The 14,810-nt window shown below is 46.0% G+C and overlaps 1 protein-coding gene across 4 annotated transcripts in view; it reads left to right on the top strand.

The window, feature by feature from the left end:
- The first annotated feature begins 3,916 nt into the window (after positions 1-3,916).
- The window catches only part of imdh1 (Inosine-5-monophosphate dehydrogenase 1), a 49,643-nt gene continuing 38,749 nt past the window's right edge, over positions 3,917-14,810 (top strand). The window contains exons 1-3 of one of the 4 annotated variants that reach the window (XM_045698498.1): positions 3,937-4,206; positions 6,244-6,342; positions 6,490-6,570. In XM_045698498.1, the coding sequence (XP_045554454.1) occupies positions 6,245-6,342; positions 6,490-6,570 (179 nt within the window). In that variant the 5' untranslated portion in view covers positions 3,937-4,206; position 6,244. 4 annotated transcript variants of the gene reach the window in all.

Here is a 14,810-nt window from a genome sequence, read left to right on the forward strand (position 1 = left end):
TGAGTGTGTTTAAGTGCCCTCTCTGCCTCCTGCATGTATCTCCTGCCCAGTGTACTCTAATTCTCCAATCCTCTTTGTGAAAGTGACGTGTGCCACTGACAGAAAACAGGGTTAAGCTGTACGCAGAGAGAGATTCATAGAGCAGCACTTGACTGGACAAAAAAACACTGAGTATCCCGTTCTGCTTCTCCTCTATCCCTGCAGGCATTCTCTTTCTTTCTTTCTTTCTATCCACCTCTCCCTCCCTCTATTAGTCTGGGCCCTTTCTCTCTGCCATCTCACTCCTCCCATTCCCACCACAATCTCCCTTCAGTCAGGTCAGTGGGTGTTAGTTCTCTCATTTCCACGACGACGCCATCTCGGCAGGAGCATTACCACGGTGACACCCTCTCCTGACACGCCTAGAGGACACTGTGGGTTGGTTAGCAGGTGCACCCTGCGCAGAGACAGGGAGGGAGGGCCATAACTATCTTCTTTCTGTCTCTCTCTCTCTCATATCTCTCGGAGTATTTTTGTATCTGACCTGGGATTCGACAACAAAGTTGACGGTCAAGACAACATTGGAGCTATTAGACCAAGATAAGAATGTGTTGAACCAGAGAATGTGTTGTGTCTCTCACAAGTAGCTCTGTTTTTCAAACTCAGGTCCTCAGCTCCTTTGACTCGTCTGGTTGGTTGGCTGAGATCGTTCTAATCCTTTCTGTTCTGTGGGAATTGTTTTGAGCTGGTAGGCCGGATCAGGGACACCCAGTCCCTACGTGACTTGAGTCCACTTGAGGGACGTCACCAACAGAAGGGTCAGAGGGCGACGGTGAGGTCACCGACCAGAGTGAGAGACTGGAGCAAGAGAGCTTGGCAATTGGACCCAACATGGAGGGGTACGGCTACGAACACTTTGGGGTGGATGGAGAGCGGGACAGCCACCAGATGGACTACCGGAGGATCGTAGGGGACACTGAGCTACCCCGGCCCAGCTCCAACCCCTCACCCCAAGACACAGAGCACCTCTTCCGCCTCAGCCCCCATGGCCACGGGCATGAGACGGCCGCCCAGCGATACAGCGCCACCCGCATCCAGGCTGGCTTTGGCCCCGAGAGGTGAGTCAGGCAAAGCAAGATTATGGTTAAAGCTGTACTAGAGTATTACTTTGTGAAATAAACTGGCATCCATTTGAAAAGAACAACATATTAGTGAAGGGCCAGGCAAAGAAGATTTTTAGATACTTGCAGAAATGTAGAATAGTTTACTTGGGTAGCAACTCTGGAGCTGACTCATGTTGAAATCCAACCTGAGTTGGAGTTGCACCACAGGGGGTTGGTGGCACCTAATTGGGGAGGACAGGCTCATGGTATTGGCTTGAGCCAATGGTATCAAATACATCAAACACATGGTTTTAATGTGTTTAATGCCATTCCATTTACTCCCTTCCAGCCATTATTATGAGCTGTCCTGCCCTCAGAACAGCCTCAATTCGTCGGAGCATCGACAAGGTTTCGAAAGCATTCCAAAGGGACGCTGGCCCATGTTGACTCCAATGCTTCCCACAGTCAAGTTGGTTGGATGTCCTTTGTGTGGTGGACCATAATTGCTACACATGGGAAACTGTTGAGCATGAAAACCCAGCATCGTTGCACTTCTTGAGACACTCAAACCGGTGGCCTCGCACCTACTAGCATACCCTGTTCAAAGGTACTTACATATTTTATCTTGCCCATTCACCCTCTGAATGGCACACACACACAATCAATGTCTCAATGCTTAGAAATCCTTATTTAACCTGTCTCCTCCCATTCAACTACACTGATTGAAGTGGATGTAATAAGTGACATCAATAAGGGATCATAGCTTTCATCTGGATCCACCTGGTCAGTCTATGTCATGGAAAGAGCAGGTGTTTCTAATTTGTTGTACACTCAGTGTATATTTGACTAGTGAGCATTCAAGCTGTAGCATTAGTTCATCCCACGTCTTTTGACTACTTTTCATTACTCTGCTTTCACCATGGTTACAATATGTAAATACAGCCCATTGAGTAGTATCAGTTTACACTGCCACATAGCCCTGTGTTTAGCCTGGCTTGTAAATAACCTGGAAGTTAAATCTCCCTGTTAGCCTGTAATGAAGCTCTAGGACGCCTGTGTTTAATATGGCAATATGGTTTATGGTGAGTCATTCTGAGGGCGGCCACTAAACACATTGAAAAGTTATGATTCAGTGGCGTACTCTGATGTCAAAACAACAGAAACTGCCTCAAGGCTATTTTCGGAGTGGCAGGTCCCCCTTATGCCTTGCAGCTAGGGCAGCAGGTGGAGAGCTTAATGGGATCAATGCTTGAAATAGCTACCGGGTGTGCATAGAGGAATCTCTGACCCATATTGTGGGTGACCCACATTTAAAGCAATGAACTCACGCACAGACACAGTACCCGCCAGATCACCTTGGTACTTGTCAAGGCTGGGAAGGCCCTCTGTGCTTTGCTTAGTACTGGAGGAGGGGCTCCTGGAATAGTGCCACACAGGGAGTAGGCCAAGGGACAATATACATCCCCATGATAAGTGTACTTGGGGCGAATTCTGTTTTAATGCAGGGTGGATCACTAGTCACCATTACAAATGCATTTGGTTTATTTGCTCTGAATATCTGTGTGTTGGTTGAGTGCACACAGTTACAGCAGTCCCACTCCATTTCATGCACAGGATCAAGAGTGCATGGGTTAGAATTCCCCACTGTCCAGGAAACGATGGTGAGAAGGAAGAACAAGGCTCGCTTTATTGCGACACTGCTTGCCTGATGGTAGGTTGCAATTGTCTGTCAGTGACAGCAGTGTGCTGTCCGTCCTACTTTTACAAAAGTGTGTGCTTGTGAGGGTGGTCTACTTCATCTGTCTGTGTACGTGTGTGTGTGTGTGTGTGTGTGTGTGTGTGTGTGTGTGTGTGTGTGTGTGTGTGTGTGTGTGTGTGTACTCCTCTTCCCAACCCTGAACCATCACAGACATGGGAGAGTGTGGGACTGTTCGGTACGCAATGCTTGTGGATTCACAGGTCAACATACAGTACAATAGGCCACGCCTAAATAATTCAGTCTGATTCTCCCAAATCCGTCAGCTAGAATGCCAATGGTCTGTCTATTGGCTTTTGTGCTTTTATTATCTGAATGGTCTCGACAGATGATAACGGACAGGGCCATTCTCTCTTTCTGTTTTAAACAGTCTGTCCTGTATTTGAAAGTGAAAGTCATAGGCCATGATAAATAAGATAAGAAGGAGAAAATGAGGGTAAATTCCATCAATGTGTAGCCTCATCTACTGTAAATGTGTAAAATGTGATCTAGGCTATTTAAGGAGGTATGTAGCCTGGCTGGCTCTACTGGTCAGTTGAGATCAATCTAGACTAGAAAATGCCACTGCCATCCGTATAATTGGTTACTAGTAACTGGTTGCATGTGACTTGTAAATCTGACAGTGGTGCTGTTCAGTTAATACCCCCAAACGTTGCACCTCACTGAACCATCCGAGAATAGTTGATTTGTGGGTTTTGTCAAAATACAAAAGTCACTTTAGATTGATAAGTAGATAAGCATTATAAAATTGATTTAATAATTTAAGATTCTTGACTGATCCTGATAGTAGAAGCCCTAAGGCATAATATTCCAAAAACGGATGGTAGGAGGGCCTGCTGTTTATGTGGTTATATGTGGGTTATAAAATGATAATATATGGACATTGGCACTGCCAGACTATAGTGCCAATTTCCCTGTAACCTAAATGCATGCTTTTCTCCTCCAAAAGATGTATGGTCTGCATTCTGCAGTGCAGATATTAGGTATATTACAGAAATTACAAGGACATAATCTCACTAACCTGCAAAATCTGTGATTGAGTTGAGATTTTTACCCTCATGTTTTCGAATTCAATGAGAGCCCCACGTGGGAGGAGAGGGGATGTGACGCATCCATTTTCGAGGCTTCTGCGAAAATATTCCTCTTCATAACGTCGTTACACTGTAGCAGCGACAGGCAATCAAATTTGGACCAGCCTCGCATCATCACTTGAGTTTGTAGCAGGGGAATTAATTGTGGGTTGGTTCCCTCCACAATAGAGAAAGAACACTTTGCTTCCGCTCATTTTGGACTTGCTAGCTAGCTACAGCTGGAAAGTTCGCATTTCCGAACACCTTCAACGTGGTCAGCTTCAAGAGGTAGAAAACGGGCTGGAATTAATTATTTTGTTTCACATTTTCTTACCGTAACTAACATTAGGTAACTGTAAGTGAGACTAAGAACGTGGTGAGGTGGCTAATTTCATAGAATACAGACCATCTTCAGTAATGAGTTGAAACACGTTAGCTAGCCGGCTACCGCTAGCTGACACATGCTCCTGCTGAATAACGCACTCGCTCTGATCATTTTTCACCTGCGTGGCAAGAAATTAGATGGCTAATTTATAGTGCAGCTTTGGTGATAAAATACATTGCAAACGATATGTTAAAGACATATGATGGATGGAAATCTATAAATACTTAGGCTGCGGACAGTTGGCTAGATTCGTCATTAATTGTTAATATAGCTATGTTTTATTCTCCCCACGTGTATTTTGTGCTCAAGGCATTGTAACCATTGTTGGGTACTCAGCTGTACAGTAGCCAGTTAACGTTAGGAAGTGCTAGCTAACTACTGTAGCTAGCTACGGTATTGACAGACATTGCTCAAGGCATCCTTTCAGCAGCTCTCCAGGACACTGTGTAGGTAGTCTGGATAAATATGTGCTTGAAGGAAATGTTTTTGCTAAACAGATCATTGTTTAACATGAGTTGTTAGCTCATAGTGTCGCTTGATGGCTGTTTTGTTTGCATGGACAACCACCAGAAGCAATAAAGATAACATGAGTGTGCTCTCTTTTCCTGGTGTTTATCCAGTTAAAAAAAAATCAAACATGAAAAAATGTATAGCAACGTGTTTTATTTAAACATGTAGCTAACATTAGTGTTGCTGCTATTTTTGGCATGGGTATTTACACAACAGTGCATGAGGGGGTTAATTTCGTGAGGCCATATTTTGCCAGCATGCCTCCTCTAATAGAAAGGTTTCTTATAGATGTTAGTGGGTCATCCACATGTTGAAACCGCGTAGTCGTTAGTGCGCAGCGATATGTGCTTGTGAGGTCGGTTAGGTATCAGTTTGACTATTAAAAAAAAAGTCATGTTTTTGATTTCCGGTTCGATAATAACAACACATAATGAAACGGTGAATAAAATGTCCATGATGGTAGTGGCTGTGATTACTGCTTATCACTTAACCATTTATTCACATATTTTACTTCAATACAATATTTCAGTTCTGTATATTACATTTGTTTTATTTGATGACTATTTTATTTCAAGTCATCTCACCTCTATAGAGCTGCTGTCTGACAAAATCACAATTTTAGTATTTCTTCAACGGCATACTTTTTTGACTGCTGAATACCAACAATCGATTTCAGGTAGAGATACTTTTGTGTATGTGGACACACCTGCTGGAGTGGTGTAAAGCTCGCTGCCATTGGACTCTGGAATCATGCTTCACCATTTGGCAGTCCGATGGACGAATCTGGGTTTGGCGGATGCCAGGAGAACGCTACCTGCCTGAATGTATAGTGCTAACTGTTAAGTTTGGTAGAGGATGAATAATGATCTGGGGCTGTTTTTCATGAGTGGAGGCTGTTGTAGCAGCAATGTGTCCGTATTTATGCCCATGATTTTGGAATGAGATGTTCGGACGAGCAGGTGTCCACATACTTTTGGTGTAGTGTACCTCGTGAAGCAACTGCTCTCCTTTCAATCGAGCATTCTTGTCTCTTTAATGTAGCAAGCTAAAAGAAACACAGATGGACAAGTAGGCATGCAATGGATTATGGTCATTATAGGTAAATACCACGTTTTCCATGCTAAACTATGTAGAACATTGGCCTTTTGGAAACTACAACTCCCTACTACATCGAACAGTTCGGGCTTGATATCATTTGTCTCTAGAGAAACTGCGCAATATGCGTTTTGATATCACAGGAAAAACCTGAATGAAATGCCTTGTTTAAACAACGTTTTGGGTTAATCACTCAGCACTAATAGTCATTCACAGGCGCAAAGCGTCGTCACCTTTTAACCCTTCATCTATTGAGGGCTAATTATATTTGAAAATGCATCGAATGTTACACATGAAACGATGGCTACAATCTAATGCCTGCTTGTCATCCTTTTCATTTGACAGCATGGCTGATTACCTGATCAGTGGTGGTACGGGCTATGTCCCAGAAGATGGACTCTCCGCACAACAGCTTTTCTCCATTGGAGACGGCCTCACCTACAAGTAAGTTCAGTTCAACCACAATACAAATTCCAAATAGAACCGTATTGTGCAAGTACGCTCTCGAACTGTCCAAACCTAAGCGCAAGCGATGATGGACGATATGCGGGCGGCGCTTTGTAATGATGGCCAACACGTTTTGAATCGCAGATCTGCTCAACAACAGTCTGTTGTCGCTGATGGTCAAACGGCAGAAGAGCTATGCTCTAAAGGCGACGGGTTGACTTACAAGTGAGTAAAACGGTTGACTTTTCAACCATTATGACACTATATACACTATACTGTAAAAACCTCTTGTCTCCAAATGATGAGTTCATATAGGGGAAGCAAATGATTGTCCCATTAAAAATAGATTTGAATCAATAAGGTACCATGTTGATGAATTTGGCAAAAGTAAATACCACATTCGCCACCAATTGTATTATGTACATTTTTAGCTGGCTGAGGAAACCACTGATCTATATGGATGAATGACAATGGCAGGGGTGGTGGGGTTTGATTCATTAACCTGATCTGCACCATAGGATGATATTTGCTTCCGGTAATGATATGACTGCATCTTTAACTGCTCTGAAGAATCATAGTGCATGAACTGCTATTTGATTCTTTGAGACATTCAATCACTATCTAGTAATGAAATCTGACTGCACTTATATCCTAAGGCCCTTTCTTTATCTGCTCATTTCATATTCACTTGTTTTTACTTTACATTTACATTTAAGTCATTTAGCAGACGCTCTTATCCAGAGCGACTTACAAATTGGTGCATTCACCTTATAATATCCAGTGGAACAACCACTTTACAATAGTGCATCTAAATCTTTTACGGGGGGGTTAGAAGGATTACTTTATCCTATCCCAGGTATTCCTTAAAGAGGTGGGGTTTCAGGTGTCTCCGGAAGGTGGTGATTGACTCCGCTGTCCTGGCGTCGTGAGGGAGCTTGTTCCACCATTGGGGTGCCAGAGCAGCGAACAGTTTTGACTGGGCTGAGCGGGAACTGTGCTTCCTCAGAGGTAGGGAGGCAAGCAGGCCAGAGGTGGATGAACGCAGTGCCCTTGTTTGGGTGTAGGGCCTGATCAGAGCCTGAAGGTACGGAGGTGCCGTTCCCCTCACTGCTCCGTAGGCAAGCACCATGGTCTTGTAGCGGATGCGAGCTTCGACTGGAAGCCAGTGGAGAGAGCGGAGGAGCGGGGTGACGTGAGAGAACTTGGGAAGGTTGAACACCAGACGGGCTGCGGCGTTCTGGATGAGTTGTAGGGGTTTAGTGGCACAGGCAGGGAGCCCAGCCAACAACGAGTTGCAGTAATCCAGACGGGAGATGACAAGTGCCTGGATTAGGACCTGCGCCGCTTCCTGTGTGAGGCAGGGTCGTACTCTGCGAATGTTGTAGAGCATGAACCTACAGGATCGGGTCACCGCCTTGATGTTAGTGGAGAACGACAGGGTGTTGTCCAGGGTCACGCCGAGGCTCTTAGCACTCTGGGAGGAGGACACAAGGGAGTTGTCAACCGTGATGGCGAGATCATGGAACGGGCAGTCCTTCCCCGGGAGGAAGAGCAGCTCCGTCTTGCCGAGGTTCAGCTTGAGGTGGTGATCCGTCATCCACACTGATATGTCTGCCAGACATGCAGAGATGCGATTCGCCACCTGGTTGTCAGAAGGGGGAAAGGAGAAGATTAATTGTGTGTCATCTGCATAGCAATGATATGAGAGACCATGTGAGGATATGACAGAGCCAAGTGACTTGGTGTATAGCGAGAATAGGAGTGGGCCTAGAACAGAGCCCTGGGGGACACCAGTGGTGAGAGCACGTGGTGCGGAGACAGATTCTCGCCACGCCACCTGGTAGGAGCGACCTGTCAGGTAGGACGCAATCCAAGCGTGGGCCGCGCCGGAGATGCCCAGCTCGGAGAGGGTGGAGAGGAGGATCTGATGGTTCACGGTATCAAAGGCAGCAGATAGGTCTAGAAGGATGAGAGCAGAGGAGAGAGAGTTAGCTTTAGCAGTGCGGAGAGCCTCCGTGACACAGAGAAGAGCAGTCTCAGTTGAATGCCCAGTCTTGAAACCTGACTGATTAGGATCAAGAAGGTAATTCTGAGAGAGATAGCAAGAGAGCTGGCCAAGGACGGCACGTTCAAGAGTTTTGGAGAGAAAGGAGAGAAGGGATACTGGTCTGTAGTTTTTGACATCGGAGGGATCGAGTGTAGGTTTTTTTCAGAAGGGGTGCAACTCTCGCTCTCTTGAAGACGGAAGGGACGTAGCCAGCGGTCAAGGATGAGTTGATGAGCGAGGTGAGGTAGGGGAGAAGGTCTCCGGAAATGGTCTGGAGAAGAGAGGAGGGGATAGGGTCAAGTGGGCAGGTTGTTGGGCGGCCGGCCGTCACAAGACGCGAGATTTCATCTGGAGAGAGAGGGGAGAAAGAGGTCAAAGCACAGGGTAGGGCAGTGTGAGCAGGACCAGCGGTGTCGTTTGACTTAGCAAACGAGGATCGGATGTCGTCAACCTTCTTTTCAAAATGGTTGACGAAGTCATCCGCAGAGAGGGAGGAGGGGGGAGGAGGATTCAGGAGGGAGGAGAAGGTAGCAAAGAGCTTCCTAGGGTTAGAGGCAGATGCTTGGAGTTTAGAGTGGTAGAAAGTGGCTTTAGCAGCTGAGACAGAAGAGGAAAATGTAGAGAGGAGGGAGTGAAAGGATGCCAGGTCCGCAGGGAGGCGAGTTTTCCTCCATTTCCGCTCGGCTGCCCGGAGCCCTGTTCTGTGAGCTCGCAGTGAGTCGTCGAGCCACGGAGCAGGAGGGGAGGACCGAGCCGGCCTGGAGGATAGGGGACAGAGGAAATCAAAGGATGCAGAGAGGGAGGAGAGGAGGGTTGAGGAGGCAGAATCAGGAGATAGGTTGGAGAAGGTTTGAGCAGAGGGAAGAGATGATAGGATGGAAGAGGAGAGAGTAGCGGGAGAGAGAGAGCGAAGGTTGGGACGGCGCAATACCATCTGAGTAGGGGCAGAGTGAGAAGTGTTGGATGAGAGCAAGAGGGAAAAGGATACAAGGTAGTGGTCGGAGACTTGGAGGGGAGTTGCAATGAGATTAGTGGAAGAACAGCATCTAGTAAAGATGAGGTCAAGCGTATTGCCTGCCTTGTGAGTAGGGGGGAAGGTGAGAGGGTGAGGTCGAAAGAGGAGAGGAGTGGAAAGAAGGAGGCAGAGAGGAATGAGTCAAAGGTAGACGTGGGGAGGTTAAAGTCACCCAGAACTGTGAGAGGTGAGCCATCCTCAGGAAAGGAACTTATCAAGGCGTCAAGCTCATTGATGAACTCTCCAAGGGAACCTGGAGGGCGATAAATGATAAGGATGTTAAGCTTGAAAGGGCTGGTAACTGTGACAGCATGGAATTCAAATGAGGAGATAGACAGATGGGTCAGGGGAGAAAGAGAGAATGTCCACTTGGGAGAGATGAGGATTCCAGTGCCACCACCCCGCTGGCTCGATGCTCTAGGGGTATGCGAGAACACGTAGTCAGACGAGGAGAGAGCAGTAGGAGTAGCAGTGTTATCTGTGGTAATCCATGTTTCCGTCAGCGCCAGGAAGTCTAGGGACTGGAGGGTAGCATAGGCTGAGATGAACTCAGCCTTGTTGGCCGCAGACCGGCAGTTCCAGAGGCTGCCGGAGACCTGGAACTCCACGTGGGTCGTGCGCGCTGGGACCACCAGGTTAGAGTGGCAGCGGCCACGCGGTGTGGAGCGTTTGTATGGCCTGTGCAGAGGGGAGAGAACAGGGATAGACAGACACATAGTTGACAAGCTACAGAAGAGGCTACGCTAATGCAAAGGAGATTGGAATGACAAGTGGACTACACGTCTCGAATGTTCAGAAAGTTAAGCTTACGTTGCAAAAATCTTATTGACTAAAATGATACAGTACTGCTGGCTGGTGGAGTAGGCTAGCTAGCAGTGGCTGCGTTGTTGACTTTGAACGTGTAGCTGGCTAGGTAACCTCGATAGTTTCAGTACTACACCTTGTCATGATACAAAGCAACTTTGTAGCTAGCTAGCTAACATAACACTAATCAAGACGTTCCTTGTAATGTATTTAGTTTCTACAATGCTGCTCGTCGGTAATAGTTGGCTGGGTTAGGAAAAATGGCGTCGCGGGGGACGGAAATAGCTGGCTAGCTAACCTCGATGGCTGGCTAGCTAACCTCGGTAATTACTAGACTACACAATTATCAAGCTATGACAAAGACAACTAAGTAGCTAGCTAGCTAACACTGCACTAGTCAAATCGTTCCGTTGTAAAGTATTAGTATCTACAGCGCTGCTAGTCGGTAACGGTTGGCTAGCTAGCAGTGGGTTAATGATGACTAGGTGTGTTGACTAAGTCTGGCGTCGCGGCTGGCTAGCTCACCTCGATAATTACTCAAACTACACAATTATCTTAGATACAGAGACAGCAAAGACAACTATGTAGCTGGCTAACTAACACTAACACCACACTAATCAAGTCGTTACGTTGTAATGTAATAGTTTCTACAGTGCTGCTAGTCGGTAGAAGTTGGCTAGCTAGCAGTGATGACTAGCTAGCTAGCAGCTAGCAGTGTTGACTACGTTAGGAGGACGAAGATAGCTTGCCTCGATAATTACTCAATTACTCTAAATTACACAATTATCTTTGATACAAAGACGGCTATGTAGCTAGCTAAGAAGAATTGCTCAGATCAAACAAATCAAGCCGTTGTAATGTAGTGAAGTGTAATATTACCTGTGGAGCGAAGCGTAGTGCGACTGCTCGCTCCAAACCGGAAGCATCGGTTACTGAATAACCCTCAATTCACTTTCACTCTGTTTAAAACTAACTTGATTTCAACAAGCAAAGCATTGGGCTGCCCCTATATGGCAGACGGTCATTGCATTGGTATGTTGGCACAGCAAGCAACTTCACTAATTTCACCCCTTTGCCCAAGACTGTTGCCCAAAACTCTGTGTATCGTTTTGCTTCTTGAACATACTTCTGGCTAGAGGACTTGACAAAAATCACTAACTGCTATAAAATGCTTCCAACACCTACTTGTTAAAATAGAGTAACATTCACGTCCTTGTGTGGATGTTGTAGCCTATGTCTTCTGACTATATGTGGCTCCGTCCCAAATGGTACCCTGTCCCCTACATAGTGCATTACTTTTGACCATAGGGAATAGGGTGCCATTTAGTAGGGAACCTATGTTACAGATTAAATGAATACCCTAGGGCCTCTCAAACGGTGCAGCAGTGCTCTGGCGAGCCAGGCGCCTGCAAGCTGACACGGTCGCCAGTTGGACGGTGTTTCCTCCGACTCATTGGTGCGGCTGGCTTCTGGGTTAAGTGAGCAGTGTGTCAAGAAGCAGTGCGGCTTGGCAGGGTCGTGTTTTGGAGGACGCATGGCTCTTGACCTTCGCCTAAACACAGTCCGTAGGGGAGTTGCAGCAATCGTACAAGACTGTAACTACCAATGGAATATCATGAAATTGGGGAGAAAAAAGGGGGTAGAAGTAAAACAAAATCATTATATTAAATGGATACCCTGTTCATTCTAAACCGATTATGTGGCGATTGTGAGACAAACAATATTTAGACAACAAGCAGGTACAACTCAACCATGTTGTTTCTTCCAGTTTAACCCTAATTGCTCCTGTTTGTTGCGCTGGATAAGAGCGTCTGCTAAATGACTACATGTTATGGTTCAGACTTAACTTCCACACAATAAGGGTATTCACTATTTACACTACACATTTGAATGGAGAGTTAGTCCCAGTTCACAGGGGTTAATTGATTAGGCAATGTATGTGTGTGTGTGTGATACCGGCACGTCCCTCCACTCCTTAATGAAGCACGTCCTGCTTAAAGGCAAGGCAGAGCACATGACCAGCCCGAGGTACTGTCATGTGAGCGTCTCGGGGGACGGCATCAGAGGAAGTGAGGATGCCCTCCTTTGCACCACATCTGGGCCCATATTACCTGTATCATACAGCTGTGTCTCCACCATGGCAAACATGGCAACCCAGGACCGTAGCGACAGTGGCTCAGTCTCAATTCGTCTTTCCCTATCTCCTCGGCTCCTTTTTAACCGTATTAAAGAAGGTCCAGAGTCACTCCCCTTGGACTTTCTTCTCCAATGTATTTTGAGGAGGAAGCGAGGAGAGAGGATGCAAGGAATCGGAGGCATGATGAATTGAGAAAGAGCCAGTGAGAATGCATCTGGCTAAGCCTACTGGCTTTGAGGTGTTTGCTCACCTGTTGCTGCTGTAATCTGGCAGGTTTACTGTCCACACCAAAACACGTTGGAGCTGAAAACACGCTCCCTTAGGAAAGTGTTCGCCAGGGTGAGCTGAGATGTTCTGTCGGGGTCTCAAGGACATTTCACCAAGCTGGATGAATATTCTTTCAGCAACTCAACATTTTCTAGTACAGCAGATGACTCTGCTGCATGATATTATCATATATTACCCCTGTCATAAAGAATTCATCAATGCAGTCATTTTCTGTCAATGTCTTCATGGGGTGATTCCATGATGATGTCTTATGATCACAGCCACCTAATTATCCTCGGCTTCTAATTAGCCCCATTCAACCCCCTCATCTCTCCAACGCAATTCTCCCCCGGGACATTGGTGTAGAAGACAATGTATTCTCAAACCACTTACGTGACAAAGGGACGAGAAATGAAAAGATTACAATCGTGACATAATTATACATGTGTAGTGCACTGCCTTTGCAGAAGTGTAGCGTAGAACAACGTTATGAAGTAGTGCTCTCCAGGCTCGTGTCAAAAATGGTCTTGCATGAAATGAAGCTGAATCAAGTCGCACCCAGCATTACTAGGGCTGAAACTGTTTTAATAACAGACATGTCATGCAATAGATATTTCTACATTAATAGTATGCAAGACTAGACAGGTAAGTGCACTCTAAATCACATCTACCCACCTTCTCCACTTAGTGGTTGAAGGGTCATAATAATGTCTAACTCGGGCAGTTTGTGGTTGTCTGGGCCACATGCATTTGTCCATATTCAACATTCGAATGCAAACCATATTAAAAGGTATCCAGTGTTGTCTTTGGTATTTGAAACTCTAATGTGTCACTTGTGCCAAGTCACACACTAGTTGGTTCTTCTCGAATGCCGTATATAATAATTTACTCCTGTGGACAAAACATACATTTGAACCTGGACAAAAAAAACAATTTCATTGCTTTTAGGTGGAGTGCCATCTCCACAAGGGAAGGCCTAATCTAGGTCTTACTCATCAAGATCCTATTTTCCACATATTTTCTGTTGCATTCTGGGTTAACCTGGCCACTTAAGTATAGGTTACAGGTTAAACCCAAGTGACCACTGTATTCTGTAGTGGAAATTGGTGGCAAATCCAAAAACTCGAAATAAATAAAATGGCCGCTTATCAACTGATCCAGTGACACTTTTTACCATTTGGCTCATGCTGGTTAGGGGTTTGTCTGGCTTGAGAGAGCTGATCCAGAATCAGCAGAGGTTTGTGGTTTCCTTAAATGCTGGCAGATGTTTTCCCCTCTGCCTCCCTGTCCCAGACTGTGTTGATGTTTGTGAGGTGTCTGGCGGTTGCAGGAGGACCCCTCCCTGTCCTGTTTGGTAGACATGTTTTAGGCCCCATCATTTCACCCACACAGGCGGAGGAGAGAGGGGAATGGTCTGACGCATGATAAAGGACAGGGGGCCATTCTCTCTCTTTCAGTTTTTGTTTCTCTCGCTCGCTCCTCCCGTTCTGATTTAGAGCCATTCTCTCCTGCTCTCCTCCATCTTATTCTGGTTTTCACTTTTTCCCCGTCTCTCTCTCAGACAAAGACTCACTTATTCGTCTCTCTCTCTGTCCAGTCTGTGTGTTTTCACACCCATCTGCCAAACCACCAGATCCACCCATCTGAAAAACACCCATCATCCTTATTTCTCCCTATGTCTCAATGGCAGGCAGAGAGAGAGCGGTAGAGAGCAAATGTGTTCATACAGTCTAAGAAATGAAGTTGAACCCCAGATGCTTCTCTTTAGACTAGAGTACAAGGCAAAGGGAGGGAAGGGGCAGCTTGATCAGCGATCACTAGAGGGCGAACTTATGAACGTACAATTTTTGGGATCAAGACATTTTCTATTAGTTCTTAACGCAAACTCACTTGTAGTTTAGTTTTATTCAAATGTATATCACCGGCAACTTTCGGGTCAGACTCCTCAACTGTTGCGAGAACTAGTTTTCCCTATATCGTTACCAGGCTCGGTCGAAGTGGCACTTCTAGGGGCTAATTAGCACATATTCCCCTTTTGGCTTTCAACACTTCTTGCTTTGGACCCAACTCCAACATGGTGGAGGTACTTGTAAACTTTGAAATTGGGTGGGGAAAAGGGTGAGGGTTTTTTATAGGCCACTTCTGACCCACTGTCACCAGTTGGCTGGCAGTTGCATTGCACTATGAATCTTGTA

This window comes from Salmo salar, chromosome ssa17 (genome assembly GCF_905237065.1).
Source record: "Salmo salar chromosome ssa17, Ssal_v3.1, whole genome shotgun sequence".
NCBI lineage: Eukaryota > Metazoa > Chordata > Actinopteri > Salmoniformes > Salmonidae > Salmo > Salmo salar.